Source organism: Anomaloglossus baeobatrachus, chromosome 7, assembly GCF_048569485.1.
Source record: "Anomaloglossus baeobatrachus isolate aAnoBae1 chromosome 7, aAnoBae1.hap1, whole genome shotgun sequence".
Classification (NCBI taxonomy): domain Eukaryota; kingdom Metazoa; phylum Chordata; class Amphibia; order Anura; family Aromobatidae; genus Anomaloglossus; species Anomaloglossus baeobatrachus.
Window position 1 is genome coordinate 234,652,364 of NC_134359.1, and position 25,083 is coordinate 234,677,446.

The following is a 25,083-nucleotide window of genomic DNA, read 5'->3' on the forward strand; positions in this document are numbered from 1 at the left end:
AGCAGCATGAACATTTTATTATTTTCGACGGTTTTCTATAGACCACTGTGACCCACATAAATTGGATGGATGTCTGGAGGTTGATGGGAGAGGATTGTTCACGTTCACATCAGAGCTGAAAGTAATTAGCACTTCTGCTTATCAACCGTGCCCAATAACCGCACTGGAAATGAGAAAGGTGACATCTGAAGACACTACTTAGTGTTCTGATCACCTGCCAAACATATTGACAGTCCGGTCAATGGATATCTGTCAGGAGACATCTGACCCTGACAACCTTCAGTTGGTCAGAGGCAACCTCTCATGAAAAGATGGCAATCAATGACCTTACCTCACTATGGAACGGCTTTAGGGGTGTAGTCATTGTTATATGGATGCATTATATCATATACTGTGTAGAATACTACCATAGTACACAAAAGACCAGAAATGAACTATAGTATGGATTTATATAACGTGATTTAGATTATAATATTTAGAAGTGTAGAAATTATTTCCTACCATGTTTATATACCAACAGGAGTGCATTTTACAAAGATGTGTAACATGACAGCAACAAGAAGGTTCCCATGTACACTGATCTTTACACAAGGTAATACAGCGGTTGAGGTTTTTTGTGCAGACATAGTATGGTCCTCTGAGAATGCCATATAATATGCACCAATTCATGAGTGCCAATGAAAAGGAAGAAAAAACTTTCTTAAAGGCAATCTGTCACCAGGTTTTTGCCACCTAATCTGAGAGCAGCATAATGTAGAGACAGAGACCCTGACTCCAGCAATGTGTCACTTACTGAGCTGTTTAGGGTGGCTTTGAAAAAAAAATCCCAGTTTTATCAGCAAGAGACTAGTAAACCAGCTGTCATGTTGTCCTCCATATTCATAAACTCTGTATAACCCCTTCCCTACCACTGATTGACAGCTTTCTGTGTACATTGTACAGGACTGAAAACTGCAAATCAGTGGTGTGGGTGGGGATACACAGAGCTCAGCATTCTGAGAACTGCTAGATCTGCAGCAAAGAAAACCACGATTTTATAAAAAATGACAGCAAACAGCCCAGCAAGTGACACATCACTGGAATCATGGAATGGTCTCTGCTCCTACATTATGATGCTCTCAAATGGAATAGCACAAACCTGGTGACAGATTCCCTTTAGTAGTTTACAAAAAATGCAAATAGACAAGGCAGAAAAAAATTAAAGGGAACCTGTCACATCCCGAAAGACTATTTAGCTGCAGATAAAGGGGTAATCTGCAGGTAAATCTCGTTTAAAACCCATGATTTAGGCTTAATGGAGCAGCAGGGAGAAAATGAAGTTATATTCCCCCTGCAGACTCTTTCTTCCAAACAACAGGGCAGTGCAGTGAGGCACTACAGTTACCACTCACTACATTGAGAGCGGCCGTAATCACTATGCGGCATTTAGCGGTCAGCCTGCTCTGCCGTGTGTTTGTAGTGTCTGTCGAGCAGTCTGTCAATCAATGTGCTTGGGAGTGATTGCAGCCACTTCACGGAATATTAAGCAGTGATTAACTGCTCCCTGCATCATTCCAATTACTGAAAGAAAGCGGCTGCAGGAAGAATAAAATTCCATGTTCTCCCTGCAGCTGCTGCTCCAGTAAGTCTGCCAGACAGGATTTAAATTCTATTGACAGGAAAACTACATTTGTAAAAGTAGCTTTTCTATTGGAGCAGAGTGATGGCCTCGTTACAAGCTCTTCCATCAGCAGCCATCTTATGGACAAAAGTGCTGGTCAACCTATGAGCAAAGCTGTACTAACAAAAGAAAATGTCTGACCTCTATATATTTTTTTTTTTTTTTACTTAAATGTATATGCGCTAAAAAACTTTTCAATTAGGTACCAATCGAAATCTACCAACATATGTCTGTATTTATTGTGTTTCATTGTCTATTGATGTTTGCAGAATGAGTTAACTGAGAATCCGTCAGCAAGCTCATTCTGACTTCCTCTATATAACCTTTCTATATAACGGAATACTGCAATAAGTTTATGTACTGAGGAGCACGAGAACGCCTTACAAATTATCTATTGTCACTTTCCATATGAAACAGCACAAGGTAAAATAAATTAAAATATAGAAGCAACTTACGTAAAAAAGGGCATTAGCTGTATTAAGCTTTCTTTATTAGGTTTGGCAGCAAACTCTGGCACTGTCTGTATGACTTTGTTCATGACATTTCTTAAGTAAATTTGCAGCTGCTTCCGCCGTTCTTCTACAAACTTTGCATCCTGGAAAAGGACAAAAAAAAAAAACCATTGCTTTTAAAAATATTTTAAAGGCAAAGAATATATAAAATATATAAGAACATGCTGAATTTGTGAGGCTGGGGTCACACACAGTATGTACCACGCGGCCAAGGTGAGAAGCCGCTTCCTATATGTCGCAGCAGCTTTCTACTGCATCATTAAAAATAAGAGAGGATTTGTCACCAGGATTTTGCTACCCCCTCAGAGACCTGATTCCAACAATGTATCACTTACTAGGTGCTGCAGTTTTGATAAAATCACAGTTTTATCTATTGCTGCTCTACTATTTGTCATAATGCTCTGCATAACCCCACCCACACCACTGATTGGCAGCTTGCTGTGTACACTGTGTATAGGCAGAAAGCTGCCAATCAGTGGTGGGGCGGGGTTATTGAGAGGTTATGAAAATGGAGAACTACATGGCAGCAGGTTTATTAGTATTCTAGTGATAAAATCACTGATTTATTAAGCAAGAGATCAAAACTGCAGCAAGCAGCCAAGTAGATAACACTTATCCTTATTGGAATATGGGTCTCACATTATGGTGCTCAGATTAGGTGGCAAAAACCTGGTGAAAGATTCCCTTTAATGGCTTGCTTATTGGTAATGGCCGCAGTTTTGTTGATAATGCATGGCCATTAGTAATTAAAGTGAACCTGTCACCAGGTTTTTCCCTCATGAGCTGCGACCACCACCAGTGAGCCCTTATATACTGCATTTTAGAATACTCTATATAAGAGCCCAGGCCAATCTGTATAATGTAAAACACATCTTTATTATACTCACCTAGGCAGCGGTCCATTGGATGGGCATTGCTTCATGTGGGTTTGGCGCCTCCTCTCTGCTGCAATCGCCATCCTCCTTCCTCCCAGCTCCGTGTGGATGATGCGTCCTACGTCAGCCACACAGGCCGGTATTGCTTTCCTGCGCATGCGCACTTTGATCTGCCCACTGAGGACACATGAAAGTACTGTAGTGCACATGCGCGGGTGGTTTTTGACCCGCTGACGTAGGACATGTCATCCACACGGAGCTGGGAAGAAGGAGAACAGCAATCACAGCAGTGGGTAGGCATCAGACCCACGAGCAGTGACGCCCATCGGACCAGACCGCCCCCTAGGTAAGTATAATAAGGTGTTTTTTACATTATACAGAGAGGCCTGGATTCTTATATACAGTATTCTAGAATCCTGTATATACAGTTAGGTCCAGAAATATTTGGACAGTGACACAAGTTTTGTTATTTTAGCTGTTTACAAAAACATGTTCAGAAATACAATTATATATATAATATGGGCTGAAAGTGCACACTCCCAGCTGCAATATGAGAGTTTTCACATCCAAATCGGAGAAAGGGTTTAGGAATCATAGCTCTGTAATGCATAGCCTTCTCTTTTTCAAGGGACCAAAAGTAATTGGACAAGGGACTCTAAGGGCTGCAATTAACTCTGAAGGCGTCTCCCTCGTTAACCTGTAATCAATGAAGTAGTTAAAAGGTCTGGGGTTGATTACAGGTGTGTGGTTTTGCATTTGGAAGCTGTTGCTGTGACCAGACAACACGCGGTCTAAGGAACTCTCAATTGAGGTGAAGCAGAACATCCTGAGGCTGAAAAAAAAGAAAAAATCCATCAGTGAGATAGCAGACATGCTTGGAGTAGCAAAATCAACAGTCGGGTACATTCTGAGAAAAAAGGAATTGACTGGTGAGCTTGGGAACTCAAAAAGGCCTGGGCGTCCACGGATGACAACAGTGGTGGATGATCGCCGCATACTTTCTTTGGTGAAGAAGAACCCGTTCACAACATCAACTGAAGTCCAGAACACTCTCAGTGAAGTAGGTGTATCTGTCTCTAAGTCAACAGTAAAGAGAAGACTCCATGAAAGTAAATACAAAGGGTTCACATCTAGATGCAAACCATTCATCAATTCCAAAAATAGACAGGCCAGAGTTAAATTTGCTGAAAAACACCTCATGAAGCCAGCTCAGTTCTGGAAAAGTATTCTATGGACAGATGAGACCAAGATCAACCTGTACCAGAATGATGGGAAGAAAAAAGTTTGGACAAGAAAGGGAATGGCACATGATCCAAGGCACACCACATCCTCTGTAAAACATGGTGGAGGCAACGTGATGGCATGGGCATGCATGGCTTTCAATGGCACTGGGTCACTTGTGTTTATTGATGACATAACAGCAGACAAGAGTAGCCGGATGAATTCTGAAGTGTACCGGGATATACTTTCAGCCCAGATTCAGCCAAATTCCGCAAAGTTGATCGGACAGCGCTTCATAGTACAGATGGACAATGACCCCAAGCATACAGCCAAAGCTACCCAGGAGTTCATGAGTGCAAAAAAGTGGAACATTCTGCAATGGCCAAGTCAATCACCAGATCTTAACCCAATTGAGCATGCATTTCACTTGCTCAAATCCAGACTTAAGACGGAAAGACCCACAAACAAGCAAGACCGGAAGGCTGCGGCTGTAAAGGCCTGGCAAAGCATTAAGAAGGAGGAAACCCAGCGTTTGGTGATGTCCATGGGTTCCAGACTTAAGGCAGTGATTGCCTCCAAAGGATTCGCAACAAAATATTGAAACTAAAAATTTTTTTTTGGGTTTGGTTTATTTGTCCAATTACTTTTGACCTCCTAAAATGTGGAGTGTTTGTAAAGAAATGTGTACAATTCCTACAATTTCTATCAGATATTTTTGTTCAAACCTTCAAATTAAACGTTACAATCTGCACTTGAATTCTGTTGTAGAGGTTTCATTTCAAATCCAATGTGGTGGCATGCAGAGCCCAACTCGCGAAAATTGTGTCACTGTCCAAATATTTCTGGACCTAACTGTAAGAGCTCACTGGTGGTGGCCGCAGCTTATAAGGTGACAAATCTGATGATGGGTTCTCTATAATTTCTAATAAAGTAGAGGAAAACCGCTGTGACATGAAGGAAGCTGCTTCTCAGTAGATGAGCCTCGGACACGTGCTACATGATGTGTTTAACACCAGCCTGAGGATTAATTTAGTTCTTTGGCAATTTTATAACCAAAGCTCTATAATGGTGAAAAAAGGGTGAACTTGAGGGACCTAAGTCTTTTTTTTTTTCAAACTATCATTACCAGGAGGAAAGTGAAGCTGTGCTCAGTAGTGCAGAGCCAGCTATCAGTCAGTGCCAGGGTGCGGTTACAGCTGCTGCTCACTATGTACTGAAAAGGGACTCAAGGCGTGCCAGCCCCACCCCTATGACTGAAAGCCAGTGGCTTCTTGGAGGAATAAAGCTCATTTTCTCCTGGTACCTGACATGTCAGTGCAGTTTTAGAACATTATTAACCTGCAGATTAACCCCATATTAGTAGATATTCCATCTACTGGACGATCACCACTATATCCTGCAGGCAAATTGCATTTTTTTGGAGGTGAAATCCAATGTGGATTTGGTACAACAGATGACATAGTGGTAAATAGTACGGTCACAAGCAACATGAACTTACAAATCAAACAAATCAATAATTAATTTGCAGGGGGTCAGTCACAGAAATATCTGTAGCTAAAATTTACAATGTAAGCAAGTCTTCAAAGCAGGAGGAGAAAAAGAGTTAATGCCACGCAATTCGCCAGAATAAGATGCGGAAATGTTGATAGATTAATAACTCTTTTATTCCATAGGTCTACGTGTTTCGAGGTATGAAGACCTTTTCCTCAGGACCAGAATATCAAACTATCATTGCTGAGATTCTGGTCCTGAGGAGGAGGTCTTCATACCTCGAAACGCGTAGACCTATGGAATTATAGAGTTATTAGGCCCTGTGTGCACTAGAAAATTGAATTTTCTTAAGAAAATTCTGCAGGCACTGAAAGATAACCGCACCCACGGTAAAAAAACCCAAAAAATCCGCACCGAAATCCGCATGCGGTATGTTGCGTACTGTTGCGGATTTGGTGCAGATTTGGTGCGGAATTGCCGCAGGTTGTTCCCTGCAGGATTTCACAGTTCTCTCCGCTCCTGCTGTCCGTGGCGCCAGGCCGGCTCATGAATATGCAGTTATGCTGACCCGCAAACAGCAGAGCGCCGAAGGCAGCGGCGCAGGACAAAAGCACGGCCCGGAGACTTCAGCACCATGGACAGCAGGAGAGCAGTGTCCTGAGGCAGCCTCGCAGGAGAAGGTGAGTATAAGATCAGCGGGGACTTCAGTCAGCTGATGTGCAGTGACTGCTGGAGACCTCCACCTGGAGTCCTCCACCTGTCACATCAGTGAAGTCACCGCTGATCCCGGCGGCTAACTTCACTTGCGTCCTGACCCTCACAGTGAGCAGTCATGGTCTATGGCGCTCACTGTGAGTGCCAGGTGTAGCAGAGCTGGAAGCGTCGTGGGACATCTTGTGGATTACGTCGGACCTGGAGGGCTGTTATTAGGGGTTAATAAAGTGGTGAAAGAGGGGGCTTTTTTGTCTTTTATTTCAAATAAAGGATTTTTGGGGTGTTTGTGCTTATTTACTTTCACTTACAGTTTAGTGATGAGGGGGTGTCATATAGATGCCTGCCATCACTAAACTAGGACTTAGTGGCAGCTATGCGCTGCTGCCATTAACTCCTTCATTACCCCGATTGCTACCGGATCACGGCAACGGAAAGAGCCGGGAAAAGTCCGGGACTGTCGCATCTAATGGATGCGGCAATTCCGGGCGGCTGCTGGCTCCCCATAACGTGGGGCTCCCCAGCCTGAGAATACCAGCCCCCAGCTGTGAGGCTTTATCCTGGCTGGTTATCAAAATTGGGGGGGGACCGCACGCCTTTTTAAAAATATTTATTTACTGTACGCTATAGACCCGCCCACCAGCGGCTGTAATTGGTTGCACTGAGACAGCTGTCACTCAGCGTGGGGGCGTGTCTGCCTGCAACCAATCACAGCCACCGGTGAGCAGGAAAGACGTGAATACGAGATTGAATAATGAGCCGGCTCTGGAAGATGAAAGAGCCGCCGCGAGAGCAGTGTGACAGCCACCCGGTCTTCGGTGAGTATGAAGCGCTTGCTTTATACTTTATATGGGTAGCAGCATCTGTCCAGATAACGGGAATCAATCCTCCGCCGACCCACGTGCAGGATATTTTCAACTCGGACCTCAAGTCTGGGTAAAAAAGACCAAGTGGTGTTCTCGTAGAGTTTATGGACCAGACTGGTGCATGTCAACAGCAGGCAGATATTGCACCATCCGCTTTGTGGCCCGCCACTCGGAGATACACATGGTGAAAATCTGCTCTCCAGCACTCATCTGATGTTAGCTGTACAAAGACTGTACAGGGATAGGATTATAATAACCTAACCTTGGGTTAGGTCTTCAATACCAGATCGGTGGAGGTGCAAAACCAGGCACCCTGACTAATTAGCGGTCAATGAAGGATGTATACGGGACTAGACAGCACAGCATGGGTCAATGTGCAGCAGCCGCTGCTGAGAACAGCAGATCAGCTCCTCTTCTTTTACATCTGTAGTACTCACCAACTGTGCTGTTCAATTTATTTTATTGCTAAAGCGGGCTTTACATGCTGCGACATCGCTAGCAATGTCATGAGCGATAGCACCCGCCTACGTCGGTGGCACGTCACGGGGTGATCGATGCCGTAGCGAACAATATCGCTACGGCAGCGTCACACGCAATTACCTGTTCACCGACGTCGCTGTGGCCGCCGAACAATCTCTCCTTTAAGAGGCAGGTTCGTTCTGCGTCACAGCGGCGTCACTAAGCGGCCGCCCAATAGAATCGGAGGGGCATAGATAAGCGGCCAGAACATCCCGCCCACCTCCTTCCTTCCTCATTGCCGGCGGCCACAGTTACGATGTTGTTCTTCGTTCCTGTGGTGTCCCACATAGCAATGTGTTCTGCCGCAGGAACGACAAACAACCTGGTGTCCAAACGAGGAACGATTTTTTAAAAATGAACGATGTGTACACGACGAACGATTTGACACCTTTTTGCGATCGTTACTGAATGCAAAAAGTTACTGAACACACTGCTTCTTTGTATGGCACCATGGGAAAGTAAAAAAAAAAATAGCCAAGATCTCAGGAAGAGAATTGTGTACTTGTACAAGCCTGGTTGATCCTTGGGTGCAATTTCCAGAAACCTGAAGGTGCCTCGTTCAAATGTACAAACAATTACACGGAAGTACAAACAAGATCGGAATATGTCCAGCCATCATACTACTCAGGAAGGAGACGGGTTCTGTGTACCAGAGATATACGTATTTTGGTCACACATGTGCATATCAACCCAAGAACAAGAGGAAAAGACCTTGTGAAGATGCTGTCAGAAGCTGGTAAGATTGTGTCATTATCCACAGTGAAACGAATACTGTATCAACATGGACTGAAAGGCCATTCTGCCAGGAAGAAGCCAGATCTCCAAAAGATAGATAAAGCCTGATTAATATTTGCAAATGCACACAGGAACAAACATTAATTTTTGGAGACATGTCCTGTGGTCTGATAAAACTAAAATTGAACCGTTTGGCTATAATGACCATCGTTACATTTGGAGGAAAAAGGGAGAAGCTTTGAAGCCTAAGAACACCATCCCAACTGTGAAACATGGGAGTGGCAGCTTCAGGTTGTTTTGCTGCAGGAGGGTGCACTTCACAAAATAGATGGCATCATGAGAAAAGAAGAATATGTGGCAATACTGAAGCAACATCTCAAAACATCTGGCAGGAGCTTAAAGCTTAGGTGGAAATGGGTCTTCCAAATGGACAATGACCCAAAGCATACTGCCAAACTGGTTACAAAATGGCTTAACAAATAGCAAAATCAATGTTTTGGAGTGGCCATCATAAAGCCCTGATCTCAATCCTATTGAAAATTTATGAGCAAATCTGAAAAGGCCGGTGCGAGTAAGGCGACCTACAAACATGGCTCAGTTACACCAGTTCTGTCAGGAGGAATGGACCCAAATTCCTACCAACTATTGTGAGAAGCTTGTGGAAGGAAAATGTATGTAAATGTTTGACTTTGTAGAAAGTAATAAAAATGCCTCAAAAAATGCTCTCTCTCATTATTCTGGCATTTGCAAATATAAATAATTTTGGTAATCCTAATTGACCGAAAACGAGAAAGGTTTATTCAGGTAGTGAGTAAACAAACATATGTATATTTTTAGATAGTGTATGTAAACTTCTGGTTTCAACTGTAGATGACAGAGTGATAGATGGAGATAGAAAGGCGGAGATAGATAAATAGATAGAAAATGTTGATTTTTAAAAAAGATCTACCTATCTGAAGTTGCACAGAAAATAACTCAAAGAAAATAATAAATGTCAGGTTTTCATATAAACTAGAAGTCACCAAGGAGTCTCCCCGGTACGGGCATGCACTTTGATCCTTAGCAAGTACATTGTGATGAAAGTCAGTGCGGCACTGTATATCTTGCTGGTGATCATCATTTTGCTTTGATCTTTATCAAAACCAAGATCTTTTGTTAATCTGTACACATAATAATATGGCATGCTACGTCTAGCTTAAAAGGAAGGTAGAGACCAAAGAACATATGCTGTAGTGACACGGGTATAAAAAAAAAAAAGAGATATAAAGCTGACCAAACATGGTGACTGGCATTAGCAATATATCTAGTATAAAAGATACATAATAATGTGGCGTCTGAACCAATTCCGTATAAGAAACCAATATTGTCTATAAGAACAAAACACCTAAAGGGGGATTCCCATCCTGTATATTTACGGCACAATCAACAGGATATGCGATATTTTATTGCCGGTGTGGCGCCAGGTAATGGGACTGGTATGATTTATAAAAATTGGCCTCTGATTCTCGAGGCTTTCAGTGAAAAAGATGATCAGTAGTCCTATTTATTTGAAGGAATTCTGACTACTTCTTGACTGAAAGCATTGCTCAATAGGCCCCATTCCCAGAACCCCATCTACTATACATTTTATGGCTGAACTTATTGATCTGAACCAGCTGCACAATAATTGGTTAGAAATAAATACAAAATGAGGAGAAGATCAGTCCTGGACACAATACCCATAAAACTTATAAAAGAGAAAATTAGAGCAATCCGCAACTTAGAATGGGTGTCTATTTGCCAAACGTACAAGCTTAAAGGGAACCTGTCCGGTGCAATATGCACCCAGAACCATGAGCAGTTCTGGGTGTATATTGCTAATCCCTGCCTAACCGTCCCTGTATATACTAACATAGATAAAGAGGTCTTTAGAAAAAATATTTCTAAAGATCTTATATCATATGCTAATGAGGCCAGCAACTAGTTGCAAGGGTGTTAGTTCCCCTGAATAGCCGCTCTCTTACTATGTTAGAACACCCACAGGGGCGTGCTAAAATGTTAGTCAATGCAGCATCACCAGGGGTGATGTGCGTACCTGTGTCCACGGTTATTGTTGCTTCGCACTTTTGGTCACGCGTAGCATGAAGCCAAGTGTACGCGTCTTGGCTTCAGACAGGTCTACTGCGCATTACCAGAAGTGCCCGGCATTCACCGCGGACACAGGTTCGCACATCACTCCTGGTGATGCTGCATTGACTAGTATGTTAGCACGCCCCTGTGGGTGTGCTAACATAGTAAGAGAGCGGCTAGACGGGGGAAGTAACGCCCTTGCAACTAGTCACTGGCCTCATTAGTATATGATATAAGATCTTTAGAAATAATTTTTCTAAAGATCTCTTTATGAATGATAGTGTATACAAGGACTGTTAGGCAGGGATTAGCAATATACACCCAGAACTGCTCATGGTTCTGGGTGCATATTGCACCTGACAGGTTCACTTTAAACATACATACAGTGCCTTGCGAAAGTATTCGGCCCCCTTGATTTTTTTTTCAGCCTTTTTCCACATTTCCGGCTTCAAACATAAAGATAAAAATTTTAATGTTCTGGTGAAGAATCAACAACAAGTGGGACACAATTGTGAAGTTGAACGAAACTTATTGCTTATTTTAAACTTTTTTAAAAAATAAATAACTGAAAACTGGGGCGTGCAATATTATTCAGACCCTTTACTTTCAGTGCAGCAAACTCACTCCAAGAAGTTCATTGAGGATCTCTGAATGATCCAATGTTGTCCTAAATGACTGATGATGATAAATATAAGCCACCTGTGTGCAATCAAGTCTCCATATAAATGCACCTGCTCTGTGATATGCTCAGTGTTCTGTGTAAAGCGCAGAGAGCATCATGAAGACCAAGGAACACAACAGGCAGGTCCGTGATACTGTTGTGGAGAAATTTAAAGCCGGGTTTGGTTACAAAAAGATTTCCAAAACTTCAAACATCCCAAGAAGCACTGTGCAAGCGATCATATTGAAATGGAAGGAGTATCATACCACTGCAAATCAACCAAGACCCGGCCGTCCATCCAAACTTTCATCTCAAACAAGGAGAAGACTGATCAGAGATGCAGCCAAGAGGCCCATGATCACTCTGGATGAACTGTAGAGATCTACAGCTGAGGTGGGAGAGTTTGTCCATAGGACAACAATCAGTCGTACACTGCACAAATCTGGCCTTTATGGAAGAGTGGCAAGGAGAAAGCCATTTCTCAAAGATATCCATAAAAAGTTAAAAAGTACTGTTTAAAGTTTGCCACAAGCCACCTGAGAGACACACCAAACATGTGGAAGAAGGTGCTTTGGTCAGATGAAACCAAAATCGAACTTTTTGGGAACAATACCAAACGATATGTTTGGTGTAAAAGCAATACAGCTCATCACCCTGAACACACCATCCCCACTGTTAAACATGGTGGTGGCAGCATCATGGTTTGGGCCTGCTTTTCTTCAGCAGGGACGGCAAAGATTGTTAAAATTGATGGGAAGATGGATGGAGCCAAATACAGGACCATTCTTGAAGAACAGTAAAGGGGGGAGCCAGCACTGCTTGAGAATAGCATGCAAACAATTAAAAGTGAAAATTCACATATTATTCCAACTGTACTATAATGCAAAATGAGATTTTTAGCAAATAATTGATCAATATTTTGAGCCGCCCCTGCCACGTCACGGCAAGTCTCGATAGGGGGGGTCCTACTCTATATTTGATATTTACATTGTGCCATGCAGCCTTCTAAATTCATTAAAACCAGAACCATATTGAAGCAACACATTTACCTGTGACAGTTTGGTCAACTCTAGTTAAAACATTAAAAAAAAAATAGAAATTTTTTACATTTTTTGATTATGTTTCATCTTTGCTTTCATACATTTTTTGAGAATTATTCCAGTTCACATAGGTATTTTCTCAGATGTATTCACATACTAAACACTTTTCCCAGCTAATTAAAGTGTGCATAGGGGAGGTTGTATATGATTTAGGGATTCCATCACTTTTGTAAAGTTGAAATGTAGCATGGGATGTGGCGAATACATACTCATTCTGCTTGAAAAAAAACCTGGAGGTTTGCAATCTTCTCCTTTATACCGCCTGGATATGCCATAAATGTGTGAGATGGGAATACCCCTTTAAAGCTTGGATAAAAAATAACCTGGATCAGTTATTAGTTTTGTAATCTATTTCCCCTGTGTGAATCAATACAACACTGTCTTCCTATGAACATTCAGATATGACAGCATGATATTGCTCTGCGGAAGATTGGAAGACATCCGGAAAGGCTGTTGCTAGGTGGCAAGCGTCACAGGTAAATGAACAATTAGCAATGGACTTAAAACCCGGTACAAGTAAAATGCATGATATCTGCTCCTCTATCCAAGCTCGTAGAGGATGGAGAACGTCTGATTACTCATTGTTGTCCCCGTTTCCCACAGACGCATGATGTGAGGCTGCGTGACAGTCGATCCTGTTGAGAAAATAAGGTTTCGACAGAGGAGAATATTTTGGCACGCGTTACCATTTTTCATATACAATAATTCCCTCAACTTCCCACAGAAAAGAAAAGTAATTTTTTTTTTTTTTTTTTTTTAATGGATGAGGCCCTCAGGCTTTACAGCTTTAGTAAAATAGATTTGCCTTTCAATATGTGACTTTTAGCTGACGTCAGGGCAATTTCGCCTTGTGTTTCAAAACCTACACTCAGACGTTTCCCCGCGAACAAGAAATAATGGGATTAGTATGTAAAGGTTTAGAGAATTATTCTCAATGGGTAAAATTGCAAACCAACAAGTAACAAAGTAATTATTATTAATTATCTTCTTCGTTGTCAAGAATTAAGGGATTTTGAATTTTATTGTTTACTGCTCAATTAAAGGATGAAAATCCAGCTTCATGGTGTGTGGATGAAATAGAAATTTATTGAAAGTCCATCCAAAGGTAAAATACAGACATCAATGTCAATGAAAAAACAAAAAAAGAACATGTTTCGAATGATAAACATTCTTAATCATGATTGCCTTATTTGTGTAACGCCCATACCGGCGTCCCGGTGCTCTACACCGGCGGGGACGTCTGTTCTTTCACCTTCCTGGCAGTCCTGCGGTGTTCGCCCCATTCTCGGATCAAGCTTCTGTCTCCGGGGCCAGCACATAACCTCACAGGCCTCTGAAGAATGCCCGTAGGGTGCGCGCAACCACGCCCCTTTTTTGGAAGTGCCCCTCAGTTCAGCTGAGATATTTCAGGTATTTAAGGCACCTTCCCCCTATGGTAGGTGCCTGGGCAATGAGTTAGTTACGTTGCTAGTTCTCAGGTTCCTTAAGTCATTAGTACTGCTGTCGCTGCTCCTGTTATGCTATATTCTGCTGCAGACTCGTGTTTATGTTTCAGTGCCATCCTACTCTACTGTTGCTGCTACGATCATCCACACTGGCCAGTTACCATGATACCATGATACCCGCTGCTGCAAGTATCAACGCCGGTAGCTGCTGCCGTATCAATCAATCCATCCATACCGCATGGATCTACGACTCTGCCTGCTGCTGTCGCTTTTATCAGAGACTGTACTGTACCAGCTGCCAAGGTACTGCAGATCCCCTGGGGCTGCCTTCTGCTGGCTGCTTACCAACATGTGTACCTGCTTCCATCTCTAGTGGAAGTAGTGAAAACTCAGCGGCCGGTCCAGTTCGCTCCTCCAGAAAAGTGAACGGTACTTTCGGTCCAGTGGACAAACTAATACCGTGCTCGTCCTTCGAGCATAACGATTGCTAAAGTTATCATGTTTAAAAATGTTTATCATTTGATAACTATATTGATGTCTATATGTTCCATTGGATGAACTTTCAACATATTTTTTATTTCATCCACACACCATGAAGCTGGATTTTCAATCTTTCAAGACTTTTTCCACATCTACCATTGGTTCCTTTGCTTTTGCGCTGGCGTGCTGGTTTGAGGATGAGCTGGACTTTTTCTTTTATCTTTATTTTACTCCTCAATGCCTAGATTACCAGCTACCTCTGCCGGCCAGAAGCAGTGGCGGAACATGTACAGTGATTTCACACCCTGTCCAATAAAGCTGATCAATATAGCTGGAGTGCGCAGTTCGTTGCCTTCGTCCAGCTTCAGTGCCAAAGCTGCAAAGGATAAGCTTCCCTGTTTGCAGCCACAGAGCCCTCAACAATGCACGCAGGTATTCAGGAGACTGAAAAGTGGTGCAATCCTGAAAAAAACAATGAGACAACCCATTCAAAAGGGAATGTCTCAGTTGGAATTCACCCAAGTACATTATATATATACACACACGCATTTAATTTTTCAAAGGCAACACCATCACGTGCCTATTCTGTTCCTCCGTTAAGAAATCATGCTTAAAATTAAGTGAGAATGATGCTGAAGGACTATAGTAGCTCTGAAGCCTAGGTCACTCCAGCTCTATTCCCTGCCACGCACCGCCTCCTCCCTCTCGACTGACATCTATGACTTCAGGAAAAAGAACTGTCAGTCATGCAGGAGACGGCGGTGCTGGGCAGGGAATAGAGCTAGAGTGACAGAGGCTTCAAAGCTACCATAGTCCTTCAACCTTATTTGTAGATCAATGCAAGCTCTGATTTCTTCATAATGAAGGCACAGACTGTTATTGTAAAGGTATTACCGAAACTGGTTTTGAAAGAGCTCCATGTGCATATAAATGGATGGGAGGTGAAATCCTGCCGACAAAGTCCTTTAACGCTTGATTTTCAATAGCAACATACCCATTAGCTTGTCCATTTTCTTGCAGATTCTGCCCTAAATAGCTGCAGATTACCCTCTTTGAATGGTGATGAGGTTAATCATTATGTAGATGGCCTAGTATCAGCCTCATATTTCTGACATGCACACACCCTTGCTGCCTATGCATTGAATTTGCACTTATATTACACATTAGTTAGAATATATTTGCATTTGAAAATGTGTGTACAGTCGCTCATCCCCTACCCCATAGGTTCCATTATAAGGGGCTGTCATATCCTTTACCACAATGGGAGGCATAATTTGAAAAGCCGATCAGGAATTATGTGTCTCAGTTGATTAGTCTGAGGGCAGTCTACATAAAATTCTCCCTGTCTCAATCCCAATCTCTTTGACGGACAGGTCTCTCCTTATGCACATATCTGTCAGTCTAAAGCCTTCTTTACATGTTACGATTAAGCATACAATATCGTATGCCATCTTAACCGCCCCCATCGTATGTGTGGCACGTTCAATTTGTTGAATGTGCCGCACAAACGATTAACCCCCGTCACACATACTTACCTGTCCATACGACCTCGATGTGGGCGGTGAACGTGCACTTAGTGGAGAGGGAGTGACGTTCGGCGTCACATCGAGGTCACGCGGCAGCCGGCCAATAGAAGCGGAGGGGCGGAGATGAGTGGGACCGCATTGTCGGCAGGAGCCGCGGACGGAGGTAAGCTGTCGTTCAATGTTCCCGGGGTGTCACACACTGCAATGTGTGCTGCCTCGGGAACATTGCACAACTGCATGTTCAATCTTTGAGAAATGAACGACGTGCATGTGATGAACGGATTTTCGTTCAATCGCAATTGCACGCAGGGTTTACACGCTACAATCATACTTACGATGCCGGATGTGCGTCACTTACGACGTGACCCCGCCGACACATCGTAAGATTTATTGTAGCGTGTAAAGCGCCCTTAAGGCAGTGATTCCCAAACTCCAGTCCTCAGGGCCCCCAGCAGGCCATGTTTTCAGGATTTCGTTAGTATTACACAGGTGACAGACAATGTGGAAATTTCTGATATCTTGATAATGATTCCATCATCTGAGCAATGCTACAGAAATCCTGGAAGCATGATCTGTTGGGGGCCCGGAGGACAGGAGATTGGGAATGTCATGGGTATGTCATGCGTGTCAGACCGTCCTGTGGTTTCTAGCCATAGAAAGTCGCAGCGTCTGGCTGCGCAGAATGCTCTCTGACCTTCCATTGTTCCTGCTGTTCGTATTCATTGGTATAGATGGCTTTCCTGCTGGATTCATCTCTCCCCCTTATGGACCCAGCAGGAGCTTAATTTCCACCCAGCTGTTGATCATCAGTATTCCTTTGGTGTTTAAATACCCGTTCCTTCCTTTGGACTGGTGCTGGTGATATTTTCAGTTCCTTTAAGCTGAGGTTGCAAGCAGGTGGTTTGTTCTCGTCTGTGGTATCGTTGCTGAAAACTCTGCAGAACCTCTTGAGTCATCTAATGATAAGTAGTTCATGGTTTTCCCGTGTGTCCTCCTTGTGTCTTCTATAGTTGTTTAGTGGGGTTGACGAAGAGCTCATCCCATCCGTTCCCTATTTAGGGCCCATCACTAGGGTCAGGTATCCGGCTCGGCGCATAGGAGCAGAACCTATCTAGGGTGGTGAGGGACCCCAGGGACCAGCAGTAGGATTGGTCAGGGGTCACCATCTTCCCTTCCCCTAGACACAGGGTTTCCCTTGCCTTCCCTTTAGCTTGGTTCTTCCCCGTACCTAACGTAACAATCAGTCATACAAACAAAATTTGGGGTGCTTGAAGCCCTTTATAAAAGGCTCATAAGACAACTTTCCTGGATTTTGTGAAACAGTTTCCATCCTGGGACATAATTATCTTAAAAATCCATATAGAATACAAATCTCAGCATTACACTACTGGACATCAGCCAAATTAGAATTGGTGTTGATCGAGTGATGTCTGACATTAGCAAAATCCCAAAAATGTATTAATTTGCAAAAAAATACTTTGTGTTAGAAAACAATAAATTCCTATTGCAATATGCCACAACTGTGACATACAGCTATAGCAGGAAGGTGGTAAATGACTACAATGCTTGGGGCAGTATGTAATGGATTTTACAACACATTCCCTGGTGGTTTGATAGATTGCTCAAAAAAATGGACATCAAAAATAAATAAATAAATTATTTGGGGCTCTCTGTCATCTGCCACTGTGTCACCATGACTCGAGAAGCCTCTGGCTAATGCGGTGCTTGTTAATGTTCTTGGGTATGTGTCCGTGTAATGTAAAGTGGCTGAAATAATATCGGAAACCCTTTCATGTGTTTCAATCGCGCAGTCAATTCTTGACATTACACAAAGAATATACACGATGACAAGGAATCTGCCTATTATTCAATTCAATATACTGTATATATGTGTCATTGCGAGACAAAACACCTCAACCGGTCACTGTCTTTTCAAAAAACATTGCATAAATCAATAGTACGAGCAATTAAAAGAAACGTTGCAATGTATCTTATCAGAGAAGTATACTTTGATCTCCACTTATGAGCCACTTTTCTTCCCCACCTACTGAACTCATCATTCACTCAGAAAAACAGCTAAAATCTATATTCTGCAAGATAAAGTGAATTGCCAGCTCATATTACCACGGTCTACCGAAGTCTATCGAGAGGTGAGAAGTAGGGTGAAGGAGAGAGAGAGACAGAGAGTGCTGCTGCTTTCTAGTAAGTGTTACATCTCACCCAGTGCTGAATTCACAGCTGAAAGTTACTGACAAGAGATGAGCTAACCCTGGAAGTTACGTTGCGCCAAAGTCCGCGCATGCGCGTTAGACAATCTCCTGCCCCATTTTATTCACTACAGTGAAGACCATGAGAGGCATCAACGCGTGCGCAGATTTATTTTTTACATTGTTGCATGCGCCCCTCGCACTCATAGTCTTCACTAAAATGGGGTTGGAGATTGCGGTATGCGCATGCGAAGACTTCAGCGTCATTTTGATGACGACAGAATTACTGTGACAATGCGCACGCGCCTCCAACAACAGCAATGGCGGTGCAATATTCAAAAAAGAAAAGGAGAACACCATAAAGGACGCCGGAATAGGAGGAATAAATGCGGAGGAACTGACCAAAAAAAGGTCCGCCCCGTTGCACCCATCAAAGTGCAGTGGATTTCTGCAATTTTGATTAAAGATATTTCATCAACCAAGCATCGGATCTTTCTATAACAAGTATGCCTGGATTCAGCATCTTAGTGCCAATATGGCACTGTCGTTACTTCAGATTTCAAAATCCTGGTGGTTGGTTCTCTTTAAGGGATCTGATCTGTGACTTGTGCTTCAGTAATATTCTCCATTTTTTGTCATATTATGTATATATTTATATTCCATATCTTCCATGACAATATATTGATATTCCATCTTCAGTGAACGGCCGATGCCAAAATATTTTGCTTTATAATAATTCAGCATGGGAGCAATCAATCTCAGAAGTTTTGCGGAACGGTCATAGTCACTGCCCAAACCGACAAGTCATCTTCAAAGCGACCAGTCACTGCTACCCATCCGTTAACTTTCAGTAAATTGTTTACAGAAGCCATGAAGATGACACATCCACAAACACTGCTGAAAATGAACATAACCAAACTCAATTTTATGTGACTTCATGCTTCAGTTTTCACTAAATTGAGTTGGACTGTCTTCCTTATATCTTTTTACAAATGTAGTCACCCAAATAAGCATGGTGCTTCTCTGTGCGAGTAACAGAACGCTAAGCAAGCGTAACTTATTTGGAAGTCTTTAGCTTCGCTCTCAGGGCCCAAATCACACGCAGAATGAGAAGTTACAAGTCTGGATCACAGCCCGGTCTGAAGAAGCTGCCAAAACTGCTTTGCTATTCGCTTAATGAGATCCAACAGCTTGTGATACCAATGTTTCTCAGCTACAGCATCCCACTACACCACAGTTGCCATAAACGCATGAAACAAAGAATACACTATGAGTTATTTCACTGCTAAAAAGAACATTCAGCTTTATTGGAGCGATCAGATTAGACTAAAATGTGCAAAATATATGTTCATATCACAACGGTGTCCATCTTCTTCGTGCCCTGTGTGCACAAAGTTCATGGTGGAGAGCGCAGATGCTACTATTTTACACCGTGTTCTGAATAAACTGAACGTATCACACGTCAATATCAGTAAACAGTATTGTCACCATTCCTCTGTGCAGAGCATTTTGAAAGCTATGAGATGCTCTGCTGTTTTTGCCTGGGTTACTGAGCTGTCAGTGTTGATTGATAGCACAGGCTTCCATTCTGGTTCTGGGAGGTGCTAATTTCTCAGGTGTTCCATCTTCTTGGTAATTGCTCTACTTCTACTACTTTTACTATTGAGCAAGCTCTCTCAGAACCTTGCCAGTCGTACATTCTGGTTCTATTAGTTGTGCTGTTGGCGTGTTTTCCTGCAAGTGTTCTGAATTTTGTTTCCTAACCCTGGACTGTTGTTTGACTCCTCTCTGCCTGCTCCTTGTTCCTGTCGTGACCGCCTGGCTTTTGACCTTGGACCGTTACCTGACCATGCCTCAGTTTACTTCCTGAATACTTACATGCCTTCCTGGAATCCTGACCTGACTATGCCTCTATTTACTCCTGCTATCTGTTCTGTGTCCTCCTGGTACCTGACCTCAGCTTGTCTGACTACTACCTGTAAGTAGTGACTTGCGTCACAGATATTTTATAAATGGATACAAACACGATCATGCTTCTCAATATTATATAGTGTATTGGAAACTGGATTTATCAATACACAGAGCTCCACTCTTACATTTGGTGAAAGGGGTTTTCCAGGACCGGCCTATTAGCTACCTACAGAATAGATAGGTCAACATTTGAGAGAATTTCCACTACCACTGTAGCACTCTCAATGAACCGGTAGGGGCCAGCCATTATAATTATAGATCTACAGTGGATGTAGGATTCTGCAAATTCTTCTGACTTTTCATGTAATGTCAGACAGATATGATGTTGAGATCAGGGCTCTGTGGGGGCCGGATCATCATCTTCTTAAGATATTCCTTATTGACATTGTCTGCATGTTTTGTGTCATTATTCTGCTGCAGAATAGATTTGGAGCCGATCAAATGCCTCCCTGATGGGATTACATAATGCAGAAGTACCTGTCTGTAATTCATAGCATTGAGGATAACATTAAAGGGGGATTCCAGTTTTGAAAAACCCATCCCTTGCCAATAGTTTGTCCTCCACCGAGTCTCTTTCACTGCTCCTGGTATTAGTTGCCCTCTGCAGCACTGACATAACGTCAGCAGTGGTAGAGCCAGTAACTGAGCTCAGTGGTTCTGCCCGAGTTTGCAGAGTGACCAGCTCAGGCCAGCTAGCTGATGAGGTGACGTCAGTGCTGCAGACAATATCGGACACTGGGACCGGCGGTGGAGACGCAGCACTCGTCTCATGGAAGAGGAGTTTTAAATCAAACTGCAGTGGTAGACACAGGAATATGGAAACTGGAGAACCCCTCTAATCCTGACCAAATCCCCTGACTCCATTTACAGAATAGCAGCCGCAAACTGTCAAGGAATCTCCACAATGCTTCACTATAGCCTACAGACAATCATTAGTATATCGCTCTCCAGATCCTCAGTGAAGGCACTGCCTTTTGTTACAGTCATATATTTCACTTTTTGACTCATCAGTCCAAAGCACCTGTAAGGCCGGGGCCACACGGGGCACTAGTGCGATGCTCGCATGACACTTGGCTCGCTCTGGCAGCACAGCAGGAGCCGAGTGTCATGCTAGTATCCATGCGACTGAGGTCCGACCGTGCGAGCGGACTTCAGCTGCGGGAACAGGCCGGCGCTGCGGAGGGGGGGGGCGGCTCTGAGGAGGGGAGGCAGGGATTTCGCTCCCTCTCTCCTCCGTAGCCGGCTATTGCGATTCTCGCTCTGCCGCGCGGTACACCGGTGTACCGCTAGTGCAGCGCGATTTTTTTCTTACCCCATTGAGAAAAGAGTCTCGCATTACAATCGCAGCATGCTGCGATTGTTTTCTCGGTCCGATTAGGGCTGAGAAAATAATCGCTCATGTGCGCTGACACAGGCTAGAATTGGTCCGAGTGGAATGCGATGTTTTATCGGACTCCACTCGCACCGATTTTCTCGCCGTGTGGCTTAGGCCTTACCATTCTTCTGCAACTCAGAATCTATGTTTTCATGCATAGATGAATTGCTCTTCCTTGCTTTCATGTCAAAGGTATGGCTTTGTGACTGCTGTTCTTCCATGAAGGTTGGGTTGACTTATCCGTACAGGAGATGGATGTAGCCTGGTCCCACTGGATACCGTCAATACTGTACTGATGGGCACTGCTGGACATATTTTAATGGGAAGTAAACATGATGTGTCCATTATCTGCTGCACTAAGTTTACTTGGCTGACTTACTTTCTGTGATAAAGATCCTGGCATATCTCTTATCTATATATCATCTATCTCATGTCTTTTAATCTATCTATCTATGATAAATTACCAATTATGTATCTATTTCATATCTATGTATTAGATCTCTTAGATATCTATTATATCTATCTTTACCTCTTTATCTATCTACTTCTCTATCTACCCATTATCTTTCTATTACCGTGTCTACCTAGCTAAAGGTTTATCTATCTAGCATCTATGTAGGCTGCTTTCATACTTGCATTGAACGGCATCCGTTGCAATCCGCCATGTCGAGGAATTACGGTAACCGTTGCAGGAAGCAGTTTATTCCTCATAGGCTTCTATTAAGGGCGGATTGCAAAGGATTATTTTGCGTTGTATCCGCCTCGCAGCGCATCAGTCGCTTAGTGACTGACTGTTGGGCGGGAGGAACGTGCAATGTAACGTTTTTTTTGTTGCTGTAAAAAAACGCACTCCGCAGGATTCTGTTGGGATCCTTTAAGGGGCATAATGAATGTCTATGGTGCTGGAGTCTGTCGTCATGCGTCTTGCGACGGATTCCAGTGCAGGATTCCATCACATTCTACTGAGCATGTCCAGCAGAACGTAATGAATCGTGTAAAAGCACTTCTGCTCTCTCTCTGGTACTTGTAAAGAGCAGCTGGATGCTCGGATGGGCACAACTCAAGTACCTGAGTATAATGGAAGTCAATGGGAGACTTAAGCATTTTTCTGGGAAATCTTACGGAAAAATGCTGGAGGTCCACATTGACTTCCATTATTATACAAGTACTCGAGTCGCTCCCATCAAAGCATCCAACTGCTCATTACAAGTACTCAGCACCAAAGCATGGTGGTGGCCGCTCATCATTACTATCTACCGTATATAGCTATCTAGTCTAGAATTGGCGAGTCTCGCAAAGTGCAGCATGACCTGGAACTGCTGAAGAGTGGGGCGTTTGGTCACTGTTTTTGGTCGTGTTTCACACAACCTTAAATGAAGTCTCAGATGTAGATTCGGCTACTGCAGAAACCACGGATAAAAGATCAGCAAGTGCTGTGCAGGAACTCCAGAGTAAAATGGTCACCTTTGCGCTGATGGAGAGTGAAGGACCCTAAATACTGGATGCGGTTATGCAAGCGGTTTTATTTCTACACATTTGAAGTCAAGATACTTCTTCCTCAGGAAACACCAAGAGTCAGTGGGTTGGGGGGAAAGCAGTGCTGAGCACTGAGGCCGGGGGGTCCTAGCTCTGACTGAGGTTACATAAAAAAGCCCAGGGAGCTGCCAAGTCTGGTAGAGCAACAGGTAAACAAAGCAGGTGCAGGGAATGAAGCGAAATTCAGGAGGACCAAAAAGTATAAACAAAGATCTAAGTGTATAGGGTTGTTGTACTGTATATTTCAATACAGCACAGATGAGCTTAAAAAAAATGATTTTGCGGTCAGACAACCTCTTTAAGCAAGTGTAATTGAAAAAGTGATGCTGATTAGAAGGCAAAGCGTAATCACACATTGATCTGATTGACATTTCTCTTTTGTTCTCTTTCACTTTGCATTTTGTTAATTGGTAAAATATACTGGTAATAACTTCTACCACTAAAAGCATTCTTACCTTGCAGCACTTTTCACAGATTCCAAAAATTGTGGCAACATACTGTGTGTGTGTGTATATATATACATATACACACAAACATACAGTATAGACCAAAAGTTTGGACACACCTTCTCATTCAAAGAGTTTTCTTTATTTTCATGACTCTGAAAATTGTAGTTGGACATTGAAGGCATCAAAACTATAAATTAACACATGTGGAATGAAATACTTAACAAAAAAGTGGGAAACAACTGAAAATATGTTTTATAGCCTAGGTTCTTCAAAGTAGCCACCTTTTGCTTTGATTACTGCTTTGCACACTCTTGGCATTCTCTTGATGATCTTCAAGAGGTAGTCACCGTAATTGGTCTTCCAACAGTCTTGAATGAGTTCCCAGAGATGCTTAGCACTTATTGTTCCTTTTGTCTTAACTCTGCGGTCCAGCTCACCCCAAACCATCTCAATTGGGTTCAGGTCTGGTGACTGTGGAGGCCAGGTCATCTGGCGTAGCACCCAATCACTCTCCTTCTTAGTCAAATAGCCCTTAGGCAGCCTGGAGGTGTGTTTGGGGTCATTGTCCTGTTGAAAAATAAATGATGGTCCAACTGAACGCAAACCAGATGGAAGAGCATGCTGCTGCAAGATGCTGTGGTAGCCATGCTGGTTCAGTATGCCTTCAATTTTGAATAAATCCCCAACAGTGTCACCAGCAAAGCACCCCCACACCATCACACCTCCTCTTCCATGCTTCACGGTGGGAAGCAGGCATGTATAGTCCATCTGTTCACCTTTTCTGCGTCGCACAAAGACACAAAGACACGGTGGTTGGATCCAAAGATCTCAAATTTGAACTCATCAGACCAAAGCACAGATTTCCACTAGTCTAATGTCCATTCCATGTGTTCTTTAGCCCAAACTAGTCTCTTCTGCTCGTTGCCTGTCCTTAAAAGTCACAGGGTAGGTGGAGAAGTCGGGCTAAATGCTGCGCTAGAAACCACAAATCCAGGAGATGTAGTGAATTCTTTCCTTTATTAACACAGGTCAACGCGTTTCAAAGGCATCTCTGCCTTCTTCATCAGGACAAAGAAAGAACAGAAACTTTTGTCCTGATGAAGAAGGCGGAGATGCCTTTGAAACGCGTTGACCCGTGTTAATAAAGGAAAGAATTCACTACATCTCCTGGATTTGTGGTTTCTAGCGCAGCATTTAGCCCGACTTCTCCACCTACCCTGTGACTTTTATTGCATCATCGGGGCTGCAGCTGACCACTTTCTGCATTAATTTGCTTTATGCCTACAAAGGAGTTGTGCCTGTCACAACTTAAACAGGTGAGTACCTGTCTTACCCCTTATACCCATCTGTATACCAGATAAGACCCTATTTGCGCTTCTTTTTTCCACAGCTCTGTTTGACGTTGCCTGTCCTTAGCAGTGGTTTCCTAGCAGCTATTTTACCATGAAGGCCTGCTGAACAAAGTCTCCTCGTAACAGTTGTTCTAGAGATGTGTCTGCTGCTAGAACTCTGTGTGACATTGACCTGGTCTATAATCTGAGCTGCTGTTAACCTGCGATTTCTGAGGCTGGTGACTCGGATAAACTTATCCTCCGCAGCAGAGGTCTTTCTTTCCTGGGGCGGTCCTCATGTGA

The 25,083-nt window shown here is 43.2% G+C and overlaps 1 protein-coding gene across 3 annotated transcripts in view; it reads right to left on the reverse strand.

Annotated features, from left to right (window-relative positions):
• SNX29 (sorting nexin 29) overlaps positions 1 to 25,083 on the reverse strand; it is a 584,130-nt gene that overhangs the window by 102,145 nt on the left and 456,902 nt on the right. For all 3 annotated transcript variants that reach the window (XM_075317954.1, XM_075317953.1, XM_075317955.1), the window contains exon 20: positions 2,116 to 2,255. In XM_075317954.1, the coding sequence (XP_075174069.1) occupies positions 2,116 to 2,255 (140 nt within the window). The remainder of the gene's footprint in view (positions 1 to 2,115; positions 2,256 to 25,083) is intronic.